The sequence below is a fragment of the Lucilia sericata genome, unplaced genomic scaffold (genome assembly GCF_015586225.1).
Source record: "Lucilia sericata isolate MDLA Ls3-8-SP2 unplaced genomic scaffold, ASM1558622v1 Contig000984F_arrow, whole genome shotgun sequence".
Lineage (NCBI taxonomy): Eukaryota > Metazoa > Arthropoda > Insecta > Diptera > Calliphoridae > Lucilia > Lucilia sericata.
The window spans coordinates 58048-80402 of NW_023994967.1; the positions used below are offsets into that span (position 1 = coordinate 58048).

The following is a 22355-nucleotide window of genomic DNA, read 5'->3' on the forward strand; positions in this document are numbered from 1 at the left end:
CACACCATAGACTATGACTAGACTATGACTAGACTATGACTAGACTATGATTAGACTATGACTAGACTATGACTAGACTATGACTAGACTATGACTAGACTATGACTAGACTATGACTAGACTATGACTAGACTATGACTAGACTATGACTAGACTATGACTAGACTATGACTAGACTATGACTAGACTATGACTAGACTATGACTAGACTATGACTAGACTATGACTAGACTATGACTAGACTATGACTAGACTATGACTAGACTATGACTAGACTATGACTAGACTATGACTAGACTATGACTAGACTATGACTAGACTATGACTAGACTATGACTAGACTATGACTAGACTATGACTAGACTATGACTAGACTATGACTAGACTATGACTAGACTATGACTAGACTATGACTAGACTATGACTAGACTATGACTAGACTATGACTAGACTATGACTAGACTATGACTAGACTATGACTAGACTATGACTAGACTATGACTAGACTATGACTAGACTATGACTAGACTATGACTAGACTATGACTAGACTATGACTAGACTATGACTAAACTATAGACTAAACTATAGACTAAACTATAGACTAAACTATAGACTAAACTATAGACTAAACTATAGACTAAACTATAGACTAAACTATAGACTAAACTATAGACTGAACTATAGACTAAACTATAGACTAAACTATAGACTAAACTATAGACTAAACTATATACTAAACTACAGACTAAACTATAGACTAAACTACAGACTAAACAATAGACTAAACTATAGACTAAACTATAGACTAAACTATAGACTAAACTTTGGACTAGACTATAGACTAAACTATAGACTAAACTATAGACTAAACTATAGACTAAACTATAGACTAAACTATAGACTAAACCATAGACTAAACTATAGACTAAACTGTAGACTAAGCTATAGACTAGACTATAGACTTGTAGAAATCGGTTTTATTTATGAATATTTTGAATTCAATAAAAAATGTTTACTGGGTAATTGCTACTAATTCGCTTAGATTTTCATACTTCCACATTCTCCTACAAGTGTGTAGGTACTTCCACAATAACATCTTAATAACACTAACACTTAAAATTTTTTTTTTTTTTTTTCGTCTATAAAATATCTTGAAAAGTTTGTGTTTAGCATTCTTTTAACTAAAATGTTTATTTAAAAATAATTGTATTATTATTAAAATGTTGTTTTAATTTTTTCAATATTTCTAATTTCTGCAATTTTTTTTTGAAATTGTTTACTTTTAAGAAAACAATTGGGGTACGTGTATTTAAATGTTCTAGAGTAGGAATGCCACATCGAAATTCAATTAAATCAATTTTCTTTTTCATAATTGTATGTGTATTAAGAAAATGGCACAGTGGTGTGAAACTAGAAAATATATAAAAATTACATAAATTAATTTATAAGTTTTTTAATTCACTAATGATCAAGGATAATCATATGAACATGGTGTTGTATCAACTCATGTTAAGAATTATCTTTGGTTTCTGTCTTCGCTTTCTTGTTAAATGTGTCTTGGCTATAGATCAACATAATGAAAAAGATGAATGCTTATTCATTTCAAAATTATTGGCAAATTAACAAATCGTTTAGTAACCACTGTATCAAATAACTTTCTCACACACTGATCAATTGTGTTTGTTATTTTTCATCATTATCATCATAATAATTTAGAAACAGCTAGAGGATCATTAAATTGAATAGAAATCTTTGTACAGTGTGCTACAAACATGATGATGGGGCCGATGACGTTTAAAATGATGAGCTGGTGATTGTGGGAGGGTATTTTCCACCTCCTCAGCAGCAGAATGTATGTTTTCTAAAAACAAATTGAAAAACTCATAACACAACGATGAATATGTTAGAGAATCCAACACATGTTTAATAAAAACAATTTTCATTTGAATTGAAATTTTCTATGTCAGGGGAAATATAAATAAAAACATCAAGTCCAACTGGACCATAAATATACAATGAGATATTTTTATGTTTTTTGTCATTTTATTTGATATTTTGGCGTTGAAATAATTATGTAAATAATATTTTATTGCTTTAACAAGAAAAAAAACCAAAAACAAATACCATAGAATTTATATTATAATAAAATAATAAATTTGTTTTCATTTAGTTTATTGGAAAACTCATAAAGAACAAAATCTAGTCTTCTTTGAACATTTTGTGATATTTACTTTAGTTCCAATGATTGTGTTTGTGAAAATTGTCAAATAATCATTAAGAAATTTTGTCACATAACTTGATCACACAATAAAATGGTGAAAATGCTTGACATGGATCGTCATGCTGATTGCCCCTTATGGGAGGCATTGGCTTCAAAAGAAGTTCCTTGGACTGGCATGCGTTATGCTTGTCTTAATGTTTTACATGCCTATTGTAAGGTGTTTGATAAGAAAGAAATTTATGATCTCATTGTAAGGTAAGTTAATGAAATGGCTTTGTGAAAAATATTTAAATAAATATTAAAATAATACTTATTTAAACAAAATAAAAATAGAGTATACTATAGACTAGACCAGACTAAACTAGACTAGAATATAGACTAGACTATAGACTAGACTATAGACTAGACTATAGACTAGACTATAGACTAGACTATAGACTAGACTATAGACTAGACTATAGACTAGACTATAGACTAGACTATAGACTAGACTATAGACTAGACTATAGACTAGACTATAGACTAGACTATAGACTAGGCTATAGACTAGACTATAGACTAGACTATAGACTAGACTATAGACTAGACTATAGACTAGACTATAGACTAGACTATAGACTAGACTATAGACTAGACTATAGACTAGACTATAGACTAGACTATAGACTAGACTATAGACTAGACTATAGACTAGACTATAGACTAGACTATAGACTAGACTATAGACTAGACTATAGACTAGACTATAGACTAGACTATAGACTAGACTATAGACTAGACTATAGACTAGACTATAGACTAGACTATAGACTAGACTATAGACTAGACTATAGACTAGACTATAGACTAGACTATAGACTAGACTATAGACTAGACTATAGACTAGACTATAGACTAGACTATAGACTAGACTATAGACTAGACTATAGACTAGACTATAGACTAGACTATAGACTAGACTATAGACTAGACTATAGACTAGACTATAGACTAGACTATAGACTAGACTATAGACTAGACTATAGACTAGACTATAGACTAGACTATAGACTAGACTATAGACTAGACTATAGACTAGACTATAGACTAGACTATAGACTAGACTATAGACTAGACTATAGACTAGACTATAGACTAGACTATAGACTAGACTATAGACTAGACTATAGACTAGACTATAGACTAGACTATAGACTAGACTATAGACTAGACTATAGACTAGACTATAGACTAGACTATAGACTAGACTATAGACTAGACTATAGACTAGACTATAGACTAGACTATAGACTAGACTATAGACTAGACTATAGACTAGACTATAGACTAGACTATAGACTAGACTATAGACTAGACTATAGACTAGACTATAGACTAGACTATAGACTAGACTATAGACTAGACTATAGACTAGACTATAGACTAGACTATAGACTAGACTATAGACTAGACTATAGACTAGACTATAGACTAGACTATAGACTAGACTATAGACTAGACTATAGACTAGACTATAGACTAGACTATAGACTAGACTATAGACTAGACTATAGACTAGACTATAGACTAGACTATAGACTAGACTATAGACTAGACTATAGACTAGCTAGACTAGACTATAGACTAGACTATAGACTAGACTATAGACTAGACTATAGACTAGACTATAGACTAGACTATAGACTAGACTATAGACTAGACTATAGACTAGACTAGACTAGACTATAGACTAGACTATAGACTAGACTATAGACTAGACTATAGACTAGACTATAGACTAGACTATAGACTAGACTATAGACTAGACTATAGACTAGACTATAGACTAGACTATAGACTAGACTATAGACTAGACACTAGACTATAGACTAGACTAGACTATACTAGACTATACTATAGACTAGACTATAGACTAGACTATAGACTAGACTATAGACTAGACTATAGACTAGACTATAGACTAGACTATAGACTAGACTATAGACTATACTTAGACTAGTCTATAGACTAGACTATAGACTAGTCTATAGACTGGACTATAGACTAGACTATAGACTAGACTATAGACTGGACTATAGACTAGACTATAGACTGGACTATAGACTAGACTATAGACTAGACTATAGACTAGACTATAGACTAGACTATAGACTAGACTATAGACTAGACTATAGACTAGACTATAGACTAGACTATAGACTAGGCTATAGGCTAGTCTATATACGACTTTAGATTAGACTACAGACTAGACTTTAAAGTAGACTATAGACGATACTATAGACTAGAATATATACTAGACTATAGACTAGACTATAGACTAGACTACAGATTAGACTACAGACTAGACTACAGACTAGACTACAGACTATAGTAGACTACACTGTAGACTAGACTATAAACTAGATTTTATACTAGGCTATATACTAGACTATAGACTAGACTTTAGACTAAACTGTAGACTAGACTATAGGCTAAACTATAGACAACAACAGACAACAGTTTATTTTAAAACAATTTTTAAGTTTTCAAATATTAACGTTAAAAATTTCAAAATACACATTTAAAAAAGCTTTGTGTGTAGAAAAGCTTTTTATATTAATGTTAATCAGACTGCAGTTGGTATACACTGTATAGTATACAGAGAAGCTGCTTTAATAGTATTAACAGAATATAAGCTTTTATTTATACACATTTAATTTAACATAATGTTAAGCGTGTTACGTATGATGATTAAGGCGTATGAGTAATATTTTAGATGCAAAATTAGGAAAAGTTCTTATGAATTTATTGTTATGGTTTTTACCTTAAAATTGCATTTAGTAATGCACAGTGGTTCAAGTTATTTAAAAAAAAAAATTTAACATTTTGTAATTTATGACAAAATACAACAAATTTTTAGATCATTTCAGACTTTTCATGTTTTTTTTGGAATTTTGTATGAAAATTAATTTTTTGCTAAAATTTTTTAAGTGATTAATTTTGTTATTAATTTTGTTTCCTCTTTCTTTAATTACAGAAAAACTTGCCAATCCTGCAAATGTCCCCGCGAAGCACATGCCATATACCAACAACAGACCACATCCGTACACGAACGTTTGGGTTTCAAAGTAGTCTCACCTGCCGAATCGGGCGTAGAGCCCCGTGACTTGGGCTATACATGGGTACCACCAGGCATACGAGTCTCGTCGCGTATCAATCGCTATTTCGATCAATTGCCCATCGAAAAGGTGCCAAAAATTGGTAGCGAAGGAGCACGTTATCGAGAACAACAGATCTCATATCAATTGCCCAAACAAGATTTGTCGCTGGAGCACTGTAAGCATTTGGAAGATTTGCATGAGGCATCCTATGAGGATTTTGTAACGGCACGTAATGAAATAGCACTGGATATAGGTGGGTGTAGGGAATATAAAATAGAAATTTTATTTTAACTTAATTTTTTGTAATATTAAAGGTTATGTCAAAGATGCCCCTTATGATGAGCACTGTGCCCATTGTGATGGCGAGATAAGTGTGGGCGAAATGGTAGTAGCCGCTCCTAAATTTGTGGAAAGTGTTATGTGGCATCCACGCTGTTTTACTTGCAATACTTGCAATGAATTGCTGGTCGATTTAACATATTGTGTTCATGAGGATAAAATCTATTGTGAACGTCATTATGCAGAACTATTAAAACCTCGTTGTGCAGGCTGTGATGAGGTAAGTTTTTCTTTCATTTCTTTTTTTGGTTCATTAAGTTGTGGTAGGCAGGATGACCTAACTTTTAGTTTTGTTAAGGTGGAGAGTGTAAGAATTGAAATAATTATCTAATGCACAAATAAATATAAAATCACGCTTTTGAAGTAAATTACATTTTACTGACCTATAACATGACATTTACTTTGGAAAAATCACATATTATGTAATTTCACTTAAGTAATTAAAGGAGCAGTATCGAAAAACTATTAAAACAAAACCAATTTTTAAAGAAAACTTAATGCATTTATTCTATCAATTTAATATTTACTATTTTTAAACATGAAATTCTTATTTAAACGTTTTGTTTTCCCTCAAACGAGGAGTGCCCCAGAGTAAAGGAATGTGTCATCATTCTTTGGCTTTTATTCACACATTCATATGTACATATGTATGTATGTGTGTAATTTAGTGTGAATTTTTTTTCTATTTCTTTTTTATCATTGTGACATTGAACTTTGATTACTTTAAATACAATTAATGTTAAGGTGGTTTCAGTTTCAGTGTTTTCCTTCATATTTTCATTTTGTTTAGTTTACAAAGAAACGGAAGCGGAAATCATGTAAACGCAATACCGTTAGTTGTTTCATTTTGTTATGTATAGTTGTAGTGTACAGATCAAATTGCTGTTATTTTCAAAAATATTTTTTTGCCTGGAATATGTGTAAATATTTATGCAGTAAGTTGATGAAATTTTGAAAAAAAAGTTATCTACATAAAGTGTAATTTTTCAACTAAGATTAAGAATTTGTGTGAAATTTCCTTAAGATATTTTGAACTTAATACAGATGTCCAGATTACAAAGAGATTTATAAACATTTGACAATAAATAACTAAATACTATGATACAAATATTTACATAATGGCAACAATATGTAAATAATAAAAAATTCTCCAAAACAAAGTGTTTTATTAAGGAAATTAAGCAAAATTGCTAAATCGTTAATAATTTACATGATGTAAACAATTGATAAATTATGTAAATATTTACGAATTTTGATAATGTGTAATAAAAATTATATAAACTTGAATACAAACTATAAATTACAATTATTTACACAATGTCGATAATGTGTAAATAATGTAATTTCTTCAAAAAACTAAATATTTTTGAAATAACCTTAAAAACTTAACTTTTTGAACTAAAATAATAAAGTTATAGTTATTTACACAGAGTCAACTAAGAGTAGATAATGTAAAAATGTAATAAACTTTGGTAGAAACTATAAATAACCTTGATGTACACAGATGTCAATAATAAGTAAATAAAGTAAATTCTCAACTTAAGGTAAATGACCAAAATAGACAAAACCTAGTTATTTACACAATGTCAAGTATAACTAAATAATGTAAATTTTGAAGAAATGTTCAAATATTCAAGAAAAACTTGAATAAACTCGAATACAAACCATAAATTGCAGTAATTTACACACATGTCAATAATATGTAAAGAATGTAAATTCTTAAAAAAACAAAGAAATTCTTAAATATATTTCATACAACTTAAGGTAAATGACCAAAACATACAAACCTAGTTATTTACTCAATGTCAAGAATAAGTAAAGAATGCAAATTCTTAAAAAACAATGAAATTTTTAAATATATTTTAAAAAACTTGAGGAAATTGACTTATATAGTCAGATAGTTAGTTATTTATTATAGTTATTTACATAGTGTCAACAATAGGTAAATAATGTAAATTTTTAAGAAATTTTAAAATACTCAAGTAAAACTTGAATAAACTCGAATATAAACCTAAATAGCAGTTATTTACACACATGTCAACAATATGTAATTAATGTAAATTCTTTAAAAAGTCAAACAAATTCTCAAAAAAAAAATTCATACAACTTAAAAAAAATCAACTAAAACAGCCTGAACATAGTAGTTTGCATAGTGTCAACAATAGTGTCAACAAAAGAAAAATTAAATAAACTTGAATACAAACTATGAATTTCCATGATTTACATAGATGTCAATAATATGTAAATAATGTAAATTCTTAAAAAACGAATTTTTAAATATATTTCATACAACTTAAGGTAAATGACCAAAACAGACAAAACCTAGTTACACAATGTCAAGTATAATAAATAATGTAAATTTTTAAGAATTTTTCAAATATTCAAGAAAAACATGAATAAACTCGAATACAAACCATAAATTGCAGTTATTTACACACATGTCAATAATATGTAAAGAATGTAAAATCTTAAAAAACAAAGAAATTCTTAAATATATTTCATACAACTTAAAAAAAAAATCAACTAAAACAGCCTGAACATAGTAGTTTACATAGTGTCAACAATGGGTAAATAATGTAAATTTATACGAATTATAAAAATATTCAAGTAAAACTTGAATACAAACCATAAATTTCAGTTATTTACACACATGTCAATAATATGTAAAGAATGTAAATTCTTAAAAAACAAAGAAATTCTTAAATAAATTTCATACAACTTAAGGAAATTGAGCAAAATATCCAAAATATAGTTATTTACACAGTGTCAACAATAGGTAAATAATGTAAAAGTCTACGAATTAGAAAAATATTCAAGAAATTACAATTGTATAATATGTAAATAATGTAAATTCTTCAATAATTTACTAAAATAGTCTAAAAATAGTTATAGTTACATAATGTCAACAATAGGTATAATACCTAATTTACAAATATTTACACCATGTCAACAATATGTAACTAATTCAAATACCTAAATAGTATTATAATATTATTAATTGCTTTAAAAGTCAAAAAAATACGAAAAACTTCTAAAAATATTCTCAAAATCTCCCCACATTTGTCTACCGCAAACCCTTACACGCTTTTATAATTAGTTCTAAAACATCTACTTAATATTCGCACATAAAAAGAAAAATAAAATAAATTAATTTGAAATATTTTAAGTATTTTGTTCAATATCTTTTTCTTTCTTCATTGTTAATAATTTAAATAAAATTAATGATGATGTCAAATCACCAACATCTACAAAGAGAAAAACAACACAAGTTAAAACGCGAGACATATTCGAAATGTCAAAACAATGCAAAATTTTATAAGGCAAAAACCAACTGTGAAATATTTCAAAATTAATAATTGTGAACAAGTTTTATTAATAAATTAATGACTGTATTACAACAAAAACTGAAAATTACAAGAATTCGGAAATCGAGAGTGTGTTGTTGTCGATTGCAATTAGCAAAATTGTATGAGAAATTCACCACCGCACCTTAACGAAAGGAATGTAAAAATTCGACTTCTTTTATTTATTGTTCAGACATTAAATAATGCAAAAAACAAAATAAAAAAAAAACTTAACAAATCTTTTTTCAAATGCGTGTTTAAGGTCAATATTTTTCTCTAATTTTATTTGCAAGAAAGTTTTATTTATTTACTTTGTGTTTGAAAAATGCCAAAGAAATTAAGAAGAAAACATTCTTGTAAAGAAACTAACAACAAACAAATTGGCATTGGAGCAGAGAAAAAGTAGTTTCGATTTTAATAAATATTACACCAAAGGTAAAAATATATTCTAGACTATAGACTGTAGATTAGACCATAGAATAGACAAGACTATAGAATGACTAGACTGTAGATTGCACTATAGACTAGACTATAGACTATTGACTAGACTATAGACTAGACTATAGACTAGCCTATAGACTAGACTATAGACTAGACTATAGACTAGACTATAGACTAGACTATAGACTAGACTATAGACTAGACTATAGACTAGACTACAGACTAGACTATAGACTAGACTATAGACTAGACTATAGACTAGGCTATAGACTAGATTATGGACTAGACTATAGACTAGACTATAGACTAGACCATAGACTAGACTATAGCCTAGACTATAGACTAGACTATAGACTAGACTATAGACTAGACTATAGACTAGACTATAGACTAGACTATAGACTAGACTATAGACTAGACTATAGACTAGACTATAGACTAGACTATAGACTAGACTATAGACTAGACTATAGACTAGACTATAGACTAGACTATAGACTAGACTATAGACTAGACTATAGACTAGACTATAGACTAGACTATAGACTAGACTATAGACTAGACTATAGACTAGACTATAGACTAGACTATAGACTAGACTATTGACTAGACTATAGACTAGACTATAGACTAGTCTATAGACTAGACTATAGACTAGACTATAGACTAGACTATAGACTAGACTATAGAATAGACTATAGACTAGACTATAGACTAGACTATAGACTAGACTATAGACTAGACTATAGACTAGACTATAGACTAGACTATAGACTAGACTATAGACTAGACTATAGACTAGACTAACTAGACTAGACTATAGACTAGACTAGACTAGACTAGACTATAGACTAGACTAGACTAGACTATAGACTAGACTAGACTAGACTATAGACTAGACTATAGACTAGACTATAGACTAGACTATAGACTAGACTAGACTATAGACTAGACTATAGACTAGACTATAGACTAGACTATAGACTAGACTATAGACTAGACTATAGACTAGACTATAGACTAGACTATAGACTAGACTATAGACTAGACTATAGACTAGACTATAGACTAGACTATAGTCTAGACTATAGTCTAGACTATAGACTAGACTATAGACTAGACTATAGACTAGACTATAGACTAGACTATAGACTAGACTATAGACTAGACTATAGACTAGACTATAGACTAGACTATAGACTAGACTATAGACTAGACTATAGACTAGACTATAGACTAGACTATAGACTAGACTATAGACTAGACTATAGACTAGACTATAGACTAGACTATAGACTAGACTATATACTAGACTATAGACTAGACTATAGACTAGACTATAGACTAGACTATATACTAGACTATAGACTAGACTATAGACTAGACTATAGACTAGACTATAGACTAGACCATAGACTATACTATAGACTAGACTATAGACTAGACTATAGACTAGACTATAGACTAGACTATAGACTAGACTATAGACTAGACTATAGACTAGACTATAGACTAGACTATAGACTAGACTATAGACTAGACTATAGACTAGACTATAGAATAGACTATAGAATAGACTATATACTAGACTATAGAATTGACTATAGACTAGACTATAGACTAGACTATAGACTAGACTATATACTAGACTATAGACTAGACTATAGACTAGACTATAGACTAGACTATAGACTAGACTATAGACTAGACTATATACTAGACTATAGACTAGACTATAGACTAGACTATAGACTAGACTATAGACTAGACTATAGACTAGACTATAGACTAGACTATAGACTAGACTATAGACTAGACTATAGACTAGACTATAGACTAGACTATAGACTAGACTATAGACTAGACTATAGACTAGACTACTAGACTAGACTATAGACTAGACTATAGACTAGACTTTGTTTCATTATAGGCTTTATATACGAAATGAGTGTTTCCCCTAACCAATATTTGTTTGCTGTGATATAAACGTAAACAAATGTTCTATTTAAAACGAAACACAACTGTGACGTTTTTCGCTTTATAGTTTTAGATTTTAGCTTGTTTTTGTTTTAGGCTAAATAGTATATATAGAGTATAATCGGCTGATTAACGTGTGTAAAGAATATTCTAACATTTCGCTCTTCCTTTATATAAATACTAAAAAATATGAAAATTATTTGCCTATATGTTTTGTTTGACCATAAAATTTTAATGGGATTTTATTAAAGAAATAAAAATAAACAAAAAACAATTTGAGAAAAAAAATAAGAAAATAAACACAAATTCGTCAAATTTTTGGTGAAACTCACCAAAAAAAAAAAAAAAAAACGAAAAAAAAGGAAAAATAAAATGAAAACAACTGAACAAAAAGGTGCAGCCAAAATATTTTGATTTAATTTTCTTTTTGTCATTTGTTAGCGAGAAAACACGGTGTTTATACCTTGAAATTTAAACGCGGTGTTGATTTTCTTTTTTTCTTAAAAAAATTTTTTGTTTAAATTGTTGAAATTAATTAAATAAACGACAAATAACTTATGGTGTCAATCAATACGTATTTTTAAATTGTTTTTTTTTTTACAAAAAAAAAAAAAAAAAAATTACCGGTTAGCAGCGATTCACTACGTGATTCATTTATCTCAGATGCCGCATAATTGTTTTATTTACAAATAATTTTATTTTTAATTACAATTAATGATTTCGACAGAGTGTTCTAAATTTCTAATTAAGAAAATTTGAACAAAAAAACACACATACAAACTGTTTGTAAGCAATCAAAACAGAAGAACAAAAACGAGAGTTCCTTATTATTTTAACGATTTATCAACGATTTGATTAGTAGCAAATCGATCGATTAACACGAAACAACTTCGAACAATTTATTTTCTTTTTTTTTTGGTTTTTGGTGAATTTTTTATTTTAAATAAAATTAAACGCAAAGTGGTCGTTGTCGTCGTCGTTGCCAGCAGTCTGCCTACTTCCAACAGCCAAAGAGACCAGACAAGCCAATTCATTTAGTGTTTGAGTAGCTGCTTGAAAAAAAACACATACAAATTTTCACCTAGACCTTGAAAAATTATCCAGAATTTCAAAAAAAATATAAATCTTTGGGAAAAATATGTAATTTATAAAGAATATTTTTGACAGTGTATCAAATGAGCCGTTAAATGTTAATAATTTATGTTAAAGTGCATAATTTTTTGGTGAATTACACAATCGTGGTGAATTTTATATAATATTGAAATTGAAATAAAACAAAAATATTAAAAGAATTATAGAAAATTCATAAAATAGTGTGTTTCCAACACTCAAGTGTAAACAGTTTAAATTTTAAAAAATTTTAAAAGAAAATTATTGAAAAAAAAAATATATTCCCAAAACAAAAAGTGCAATCAAAGTACTTGATTACGCAAGTGAAAAAATATATACAAATGTTTTATTTTTCTCATTACGCGTTAAAAATTTTCAATCAAATCCCACAACAACTACAACAACTGCAGCAACAATAATTTTCAAATTAAGACGAAAAGAAACACACTTAATTTAACAAAAAAAGAAACGAGAACAATTTCACACAAATTGCACAAAAAAAGTATTTCAAACAAAATGGGTGAATTATTTGCAGAATTTGGTGATTTAGTGTTTACACTGGTCATTGGCTATATCAGTGCCATTGAATTTTTGTATGTCGTACGTCATCTGTATCACTACTCATTCAATCATGACGATCAGGGGTATGCTGATGATGGGGAAAGTTTGTCACAGCTGCAAGACAGCATGCGCCAACAGCTGATCAATGCCAAAAACAGAGAAGCTCTTGCTGGAACGCAGGTAATGAAAGATGGTGTTCCCTATAAGGATGGTTTTCGCTTGGAGGCCCAACAATCTTTAATAGAGCAATTGAAAGAGCAGCTAAAGGACAAAGAATTGTCCGACTTAAGGCGCCAGGAATTGGAGAAGGAATTGGCTAAACAAATGAAAATAGCCGATCAATTGCGCAAAGAATTGGCCGAAGCGGAAGCTAAATATGAGCGTCAGCTTAAGCTGGAAGAGGAGGAAAGGGCGAAAAAGCTTAAAGAAGAACAACAGAAGCGTGAGAAAGAAGAGCAAGCCAAAAAAGAGGCTGAAGAACAGGCACGTAAGTTAAAAGAAGCTGAAAAGCAAAGAGAGGCTGAACAGCGTAAACGTGAGCAAGAAGAGCAAGCGAAAAAAGAGGCTGAAGAACAGGCACGTAAGTTACAAGAAGCCGAAAAGCAAAGAGAGGCCGAACAGCGTAAACGTGATGAAGAAGAGCGTGTAAGAAAAGAAGCTGAACAACAAGAGAAAGAGAAACGTGAGCGTGAAGAACAAGCACGCAGAGAAGCCGAAGAACAGGCACTAAAATTGGCGGAAGCGGAAAGGCAAAGAGAAGCCGAACAACGACAACGAGAGGAAGCTGAAAATGCTCGTAAATTAATAGAAGCCGAACAGCAAAGAGAGGCAGAAGAAAATGCTCGACGAATAGCAGAAGCAGAAAAACAAAGAGAGATCGAGCAACAGCAAAGAGAAAAGGCTGAAGAAGCCGAAAAACAAAGAGAAGCCGAACAACGTAAACATGAAGAAGCAGAGGCAGAAGAAAACGCACGTCGTCTCCTGGAAATAGAAAAATCCAATGAAGAAAGACAAGCCGCCGAAGAAGCCGAAGCAGAGGCTAAAAAACTACTCGAAATCGAACATCGTTTAGAAGAACAACTGAGAGCGGCCGAACGAGAAGCAGAACTCACGGAAAAAGAACGACAACTCATCGAGTCCATTAAGCAACGAGACCTACCCCAAGACGAGGGTAATGAACAAAAAGAAGCTGAACTATTAAGAAAAATACTAGAGGCACGCGAGCAATTAGGCGAAGAGTCGGAGGAGGAACAAAGTCTACGACTCATACAACGTGAACGTGATCAGGAAGCTAAACAAAAACGCATAGAAGAAAATGCTTTACTGTTTTTGGAGGCAGAAAAAGAAATGGCCGAACTGCAGGCTAAAATGTTGGATGCAGTGGAAAAGAAAGAATTTACCTCCTCCCTAGATAGTGCGCCCCAAACACCGGCTGTAGAGGAGCCTTGTATAAAAAGAACTGTATCGCCCTTAATGGGTGGAGAAACAGTACATCATACTGTGAAAACACAATTGGCTCAGGATTTGGACGAACCCTATTCGGTGAGCAGCAAAACTTTGCTCTTTCCCGGTGTATCAGATGATGCCTCCTCCATAGATCCCGCCTCTAGTCAGCAATCCTCGTTTAGCACCCAACCATCGGAAGAGATAACCACGGGCACTGATTCTCAATATCCTCAACAGGAACGTCAAGAACCCGATGGTGAGGATACCGCTTTAAATAACCTACAATACTCGGATGATTATTTGCGTTCCCTGGATGGCATTAAACAACGACCACTAGTGCGCGAAGATGGTTCAGGACGTCGGCGCGCTTTCAAAAAGAGACGCTCTAGCAACAGTTCAAATTCCTCACGTGAATCGAGACACTCACGTGATGAAGAATTGAAAATGTTCACCTCTTTGGAGGAGGAAGAAATGAAAGACACCGCTGATTCGGAATTTACCCCCATACGTTACACCAGTGAACCCACTTTGAAAGTAAAGGGACACCATCGACGCCACAAACGTAGTCCCGCCAAAGATATGCGCCATGGCGACGATAGCTTACGCAGCTCCCTGGAACGTTTGGGTGAAGAAACCAGTGATCCCTGGGGTGAAGTGAAACCCGAACATTATAAACATACTGAATTCTGGAAAAGAGAGAAAACCCTATCGATAGATGAAGAAACGGAATTTGAAAAACCGGCTTCTAGTGAAGAAGTAGCCTATGATACAGCGACCAACATGCCAAGTGCTTCATCTTTTGAGGAAGCTACTCAAATGCAGAATGAAGAGGCTTTAACGGCTTTACAACGGCACTCTGCTAATTGGGAAGGAAAGGTAAGTGGTTTATCGAAGATTGAAGAAATTGAGGGATAAGTTAATTTGTTGGTTTTATTTTTATACGTTTAGGAAAGGGAATCGGATAATAAAGCTACTGCGAAAGAAGAAACAACAAGAAGTGACAATACAAATGTAAGTTGTTGTTATTTTGTAATTATCATGCGTTTATTAAACAAATTCTTAAGGAGATTTTGGATGAACTTCTGAGTGGTTACTGTGAAGTCATGGCATTGATTGGATATAATCGAGGAGCTACAAAAACTATTGCCCTTTCTTTAAAAGTCAGACCAATGTCTTAAGTTATCACAGTCTTGGACTTTCTATTTGAAAACTCGTATAACATATGTCTTCCAAAATCTTAAAATCTGAAGAGAAAACTGATGTTTAGCTATTCTCATTAAGAGTATGTGAACAAGAAGTCTACTGAGCTCAAATCACGACAAACCAGGAAATATATCCCTAGAACTTTACAATACAGAAAGGTCCTGACCTTTCATTATATTAACAAAAGCTATTGACCCCTCAGAAGTTTCTAAAAATCTCCGGAAAGAATTGACTTCATCTTTAACGTTTTAAATTAAAAAAACCCAAACTCATGGAACTTAACAAAATTTTTAAGAATTAGGAGCTTTTAACATGGCCCTAACCAATCCATATCCATCACTACATTTCCATTTAATCATTCACCTCAGCTTTTTATATATAATACTCAAGCTTTTAATACTTCTTATCCTCTAATTTTGTATGCGCTTTAAAATTTATGCTTTTTCCTGCTCGCTCTACCTCTCTCTCTCTGACAATGCTTAGCTACAAACCTCCCAAACAGCGGAGAGAAAAGCTTCACCCGCACGATCCTCAGCTTCGCCACGCTTACGACGTAGTCCACGTATAGAAGAAATCGATCAATACGAAGAACGCTGGAATAAAGGCAACGATAGCTCGCCCAGCTCAACGCAGAATACTCCCACCATAAGTGTACAAACTCCTTTGGATTTTGGACCCTGGCGTGATGAATATGGCCTAATGATGGAGGGTTTAAGTTCCTTCTACGATTTTCAAGCTTCAGTAAATCCATCACGTTCTAGATCTGCCTCTAGAAATCCTTCTCCGGCTAATACCGCACCAAATACACCTTTACCCAAAGATGTGTCTTTTCAATTGGAAATTTCAAATGAAGAAAGCAATACTGTAGAAGTATATGATGACACAGGAGACTTGGACACAAATGAGTTTAAAAAGGAAAACATTATTAAGTTTATAGACTCCATTAATGGTAATGAAGATGATAGAGAAAATAAAGAAGAAACTGAAATTGAATCAGCTTCAGAAGATCATGTTGGTTTAAAACATCACATACAATTAGTGGCTGATGATCAGAGCAGTTCAGAAGTACAGAAAGCAAGCTTAGTGCCTTTGGTTAATGTTATAGAAGATGTGACGGTTGCCTCTTCCAGCTTAGAAGTTACTGAATCCACTGACATCGAAATGAATGACTTGGTGAGGAGCTTAAGATCACAACAAGCTGGTGGTAGATCACGTTCTCGCTCTAAATCTCCTTTGCCTACACCTGGTAATTTGCAACGTAGTTTGGAAAATCGCCGCTATAAAATGATCAAACACAATGAAGACATTCTAGAAAAACTAATCGAATCCAAATTATTACCCGAACTAAGTCCGGCAGAACAGCTAGAAGAACAATCCAAACTAGAGAAAAAAGATACTTTAGAAACCAAAGAAGAAACCGAAACTAACACTCAAGAAGAAATGAATTCTTTGGTACAAACCCTGCGAGTAGACAGAGGTAGATCAAGATCCAAAAGTCCTATGCGTTTACCCACTGCAGAAAATTTAAGCAAAGGTTTGGAAAAGCGCCGCAGTAAGTTAATAGAACGCAATGATGAACTTATAAAGCAAATTGAGGAACGATCTCAAACTCCCGAATCCCCAACCGTAACAGTGGAGTATGTTTACGAATTAGAGGGAACGGAAGAGACAAATATTTCAACACTCAATACCCCAACTATATCTTTTGAATCACCACAAAATGAAGCAAGTGTATCGCCCACAGAAGAGGAGGATGATTGTTCAAGAGAAAAAATGAATTTATTAGTGGAAACATTACGTGCAGCTCGCAGTAGGTCAAGTTCGAGAAGTCCCATGCGTCTTGCCGAGGGAGAAACCATCAATCAAACTTACTATCAATTTCAACAATCGGAAGAAGTAAATGTTAGACAACAAACGGAGATTTTAAATGCTCCCACTATATCGATAGATTTCGCAGAAAGTGACCATGAAACAAAAACATCACCTAAGTTAGAAGATGATTGTTCTCGACAAGAAATGGATTTATTGGTACAATCTCTGCGCATGGCTAGAAGTAGATCAACATCCAAAAGTCCCATGCGTTTGCCCGCCACGGACAATAATAATCTACTTTTGCAACATATGACCGAGAGAGCTAAAACGCCCGAACCTTCTGCTTTCAATGAATTTGAATCTGAAGAACGTGATAGACATTCAAGATCTCGAACTCCCTCACGTTCTCACTCCAAATCACGTTCACCTTCATTGCCACCCAGACCATATGAAGCCGAACTGGCAGCCTTTCGATCTAAAACACCTTCTAGATCGGTATCACCTCAGCCAGAGGAGTATGATGAAATCCACGCACTCTCATTAAGTACAGAGGAAAATGAATTATTGATTTTAGCCAATCGTCAAAAACAATTAGATGAAGAGGCTTTAGAGAAATTAAAAACTGCTTCGGAAGAAATGGAGTTGCGAACACTGTCTCCTTTGATCTTAGATAAAGATGAGCTTAGTGAACAACAGGGACAAGATCTTTTAGCTGATTTGCCTATAACCGAAAGAGCTAAACTCTTAAGAAAATCACCCACTACACCCGACTATGATCGCACTATATCGGAGGAAATGCGCGATATAGAACGTATTAAACAGGAAAGACTAGAAAGAGGTTTTCAACGATCCACATATGTGGGTGAATCTATGGATTTGGGTAGTGAATTTGAGCCGTTAAGAAGAGAAGCTGCACATTTCAAACGTTCTCGTAGTCCTTCGCCTTCTTTTTCGGGCATCGACGTGGAATCAGCTAAGAAAGCAGCCGAGGAAAAACGTCAATTACAGGATATAATATTGCAGGAATTAACCACTACTTCCAGCAGCACTGAGCCTAAAAATACCGGAGCCATACCTAAAACTGATCGCTTAAGTTCTTGTGAAATTGAACTAACACTTACCAATGAAATCGAGGATACTATACGCATTAAGGAGGAAATGTTAAATATTGGTGTGCAAAGTCCTATGGACGATTTAGAAGAAATGAGACGTAGAAATGCTGAATTTAGAAGATCAGGCAGTGCAAGCCGCTCGCCTTTAAATGAATCTCAGTTACAGGAATTGGCGTCTATTGAGACTGCTGCTGCTAAACGTGAATTAAAAGATAAGGTGATTCATGAAATTGCCTGCACTACCATGAATTTTCAAGATTTCTCACGTCATTTAAACACAGATTTCTTTGCCACTGACCGCAGAGCCTCCGATTCGGCTTTAATACAAAAACCCGAAATTTTAGTGCAATTACATGAAGATATAGACATGGAACCTGAGGAATATCATCACTTTCGCAGATTCTCTTTAGCACAAGAACAGCCTGAGGAGACCTATCCAAGTGATGATTATGTATTTATACAAGAAGTGGAGGTGAGAACTCGTAGCGGTTCTAGAACTTGGTTAAGAGAAGATTTTTACAGCGAAGAAGTTGATAAGTACTTGGCAAAGAGTGAAGAGGCTTCAGGGAGTTCAGCAGAAAGAGAAAATATCGATATTGCAGAAGTTGAGAACGTAGAAGAGGCGGAAGAAAATGTGGAAGCTAATGATGATGATGAAGAGTACTCCAATGCTAGTGATGATGATAGACAAACTGTGGTTGAGGTGGATGATGAAATCGATGAGGATATTTCCGATTTCAATGAACGTGGTCCGGCCGAAGAATCTCATCATGAAACCTCCGAATGCGAGGAGGCAGAACGTGAAATGGATCGTTATGCTGATCGAGAAGCCAGTGACTGGAATCGTGTGGTAGATGTGGATGATATTGTTGTTAATGAAAATCCTGCTAATGAACTGGTTACTAGCGAGGAGGATGAGGGAGCTGTAGGAGGTTTAAGTAATTCCCCGTACGACTCAGACTCCTTCGCCATCGATCAAATTTATGATGAAGCCATTAAAAATCGTAAGCAGTCGGGTATTTTAAGAGAGTATGATAGTATACTAATGCAAATGTCGGTTAGCAGTGATGTAGATGAACAGTACTTGTTGTGGTCTAAGACACAGGGCAAAAAGAAACCCAAGAATATAGAATTTAATACCCAATTCCTGGATAATGAACGTAAGGAATCAGAAATGCGTTATTTGGGCGATGCCAATGTTACGGCAAGACAATCAGCCCGTTTAAGATCTCGTTATGGTTATAATCCCGTATTACAGGCCAAATGTATTGATGATGATTTGGAAGTGGATTTAAATTATAAACCTAAAAGGGAATATAACTGGCGTAAGAATTTCAAATTAGAAGAGGAGGATATAAAAGAGGATAAGGAAGTGACTTTAAAAGATTTGGATTTTGGAGAAGAACAAGTTGAAAATGAGCAAACAGATAAACTAGAACAAGTGGCAAATGGTGATGAAGAGCAAGAAGTTGAGAATATAGATAAACGTAAATATAGTATAGGAGGCGAGAGTGTTACTCTATTTAGTCAAAGTCCTGAAAAAGATAGACAAATTAGTGAGGACTTATATAAAGATACTGAAGAACCTGTAAAGGAAGAACTTAAAGAGGAAAAAGTAGAGAAACCCAAGAAAAAGAAAACCAAAAAGAAGCTACACAAAAAAGAATCCAAAGACAGCTTGGAGGAGACAATGAACAGAGAAGATGAAGATGTTTACGATAATGAAATGTATAATCGCCGCAGCAGTAGCATACAAATGGAAACAGATTCACCCAAACGCAAATCACGTTCAAGACGCAGCTCAAGAAGCAGCATAACAAATGAAGATTCTCTAGGACTCTTTTCACCACGCAGCAGTGTTGCCTACAATGAACCCATAAACGATATAATGGAAGAATCTACAGATATGGCTAAAGAAACATCGAGACCCAAAAAAATGAAAAAACGCAAGAAGGTTAAGGAACCCATGGCCGATGTAGCGGAAAGTCCCATAGAAACTAAAGAAGAATTGCAGTACAGTTTAGAGGCCTTAAATGATATACCAGCGGTTTCTACAGTTATAACACCCAACTCTTCTAGTGCCAATATACTCTCTACTCTCAGTCCTCAGAATAGTATTTGTGTTACCCCGGGTTCTATAGAAACAGATATTAGCCTATCTGTGGAGGAGTTAAGGGAGGAGGTTAAGGAAGCTACGAACAGCTCGAATACTACTAGTTCCTCTACCACTGCTAGTAGTCCATCTGGCAATCTATCACGAACTTCTTCTATAGTCACAACACCAGTGGATACGTTTGATATTTTAAAGGATGCCAACTTCTATCCGCTATTCTAGGACAGGAAAATGTAAATATTTGAAAAATAGGAAATGTGTTTTAATTGTGAGAAGTTTAAGGGGTTTTTTCTAACTTTTCTTTAAAAAAGTCAAAGGTCAATAGGTCAGAAAAAGCAGTATAACTTGCAAATTTAGTTCAAGCTTAAAAGGACAAAAGGTCAGTAGCACAAAATCATTGCTACAACTTCAAATGACCTACCGTACTACAGATTTTGTTTAGCTAACCTTTGACCTTTTATAAAGAAAAGTCTGAGAAAGTCACCTAAATTAACCAACGTTGGTATCGTTAAACAATTTTCGTGTGATAGTCTGCGTTACGTTACGTTTCCTTGGTTAGCGTTAGCGTTGTATATTTTTCTCCTTACGTGTTGGATTACGTTTTTTGCTTAATGTTTTTTTATGTTTTTACGTTATTATTTGTTGGCTAAAGTATTTATTTAATTTATGTATCTTTTTTATTTTATTTCTTTATTTTTTTTTAGACATGTTCATGAAATTTAAACAAAATATAGATAAAAAACCAAAAAATTATTCCCAAGTAGCAAAATTGCACAAAATATATATAATATTTTGTTTGTACGTTTTATACGCTTCCCGACCGTTCGTCCCATCCTGCCCGCCTAGTGCCACATCAGCATCTGCACTTGAGACTGTATTTCAAAAAAAAAAAATAAATATATAAAAAATATATAACGCAAAATCCAACAACTACAATATATCATCACAACACGACACATGCTATGATCGACAACAGCAACAACAACAAAAAAAGACACAAATTTTTGCTCAAGTGTGGAAGCCAACAAGCTTGACAAGGTTTTACATCTCCTTGAAAGAAACAAATTTTCTACGCATACTAGAGCAAGATAAATTGTTCTTTTTTTAAAATGTTTATGAATGAATTTATGTTTTATATTGCAACTGATTACTTATATAGAATAAATAAATATTTGATCTTGTAAAAAAAACACAACAAAACCAAAACCAATTGTATGTAGCCAAAGTTGTTTTTAGCTATTTAGTTTAATTTAATTAAATTTTTTGCAAATTTTCTTAAATAAATTATTTTTATTTCAAAAATATATATGAAAATAGCTTATGGTTTCATTTACTCATTGCTCCCCTCCAAAAGAAATCATTATTATTACTTCTCCCAATTTTATATTTAGCTTAAATTTTATTTTTATAACAGAATGCGGACATTTTTTGGGGCGAAATGATTTGCGTGTATTCATTCCATTTACATACATTACAAGCAAATAAAGGAAATTCCCAGCCATTGAAAGCCAGAAAATCACGTTTGGCATTTAAC

The 22355-nt window shown here is 32.8% G+C and overlaps 1 protein-coding gene across 4 annotated transcripts in view; it reads left to right on the forward strand.

Moving 5' to 3' along the window:
• LOC119609460 (four and a half LIM domains protein 2) overlaps positions 1-22355 on the forward strand; it is a 120676-nt gene that overhangs the window by 36865 nt on the left and 61456 nt on the right. The window contains exons 1-4 of one of the 4 annotated variants that reach the window (XM_037964256.1): positions 11885-15457; positions 15530-15592; positions 16268-21054; positions 21526-22127. In XM_037964256.1, coding sequence (XP_037820184.1) covers positions 13091-15457; positions 15530-15592; positions 16268-21043 — 7206 coding nt within the window. In that variant the 5' untranslated portion in view covers positions 11885-13090 and the 3' untranslated portion in view covers positions 21044-21054; positions 21526-22127. Of the gene's footprint in view, positions 1-2172; positions 2479-5239; positions 5617-5677; positions 5923-11884; positions 15458-15529; positions 15593-16267; positions 21055-21525; positions 22128-22355 lie in introns of those variants that run through there. The other 3 variants (XM_037964259.1, XM_037964258.1, XM_037964257.1) reach the window with 3 other exon arrangements.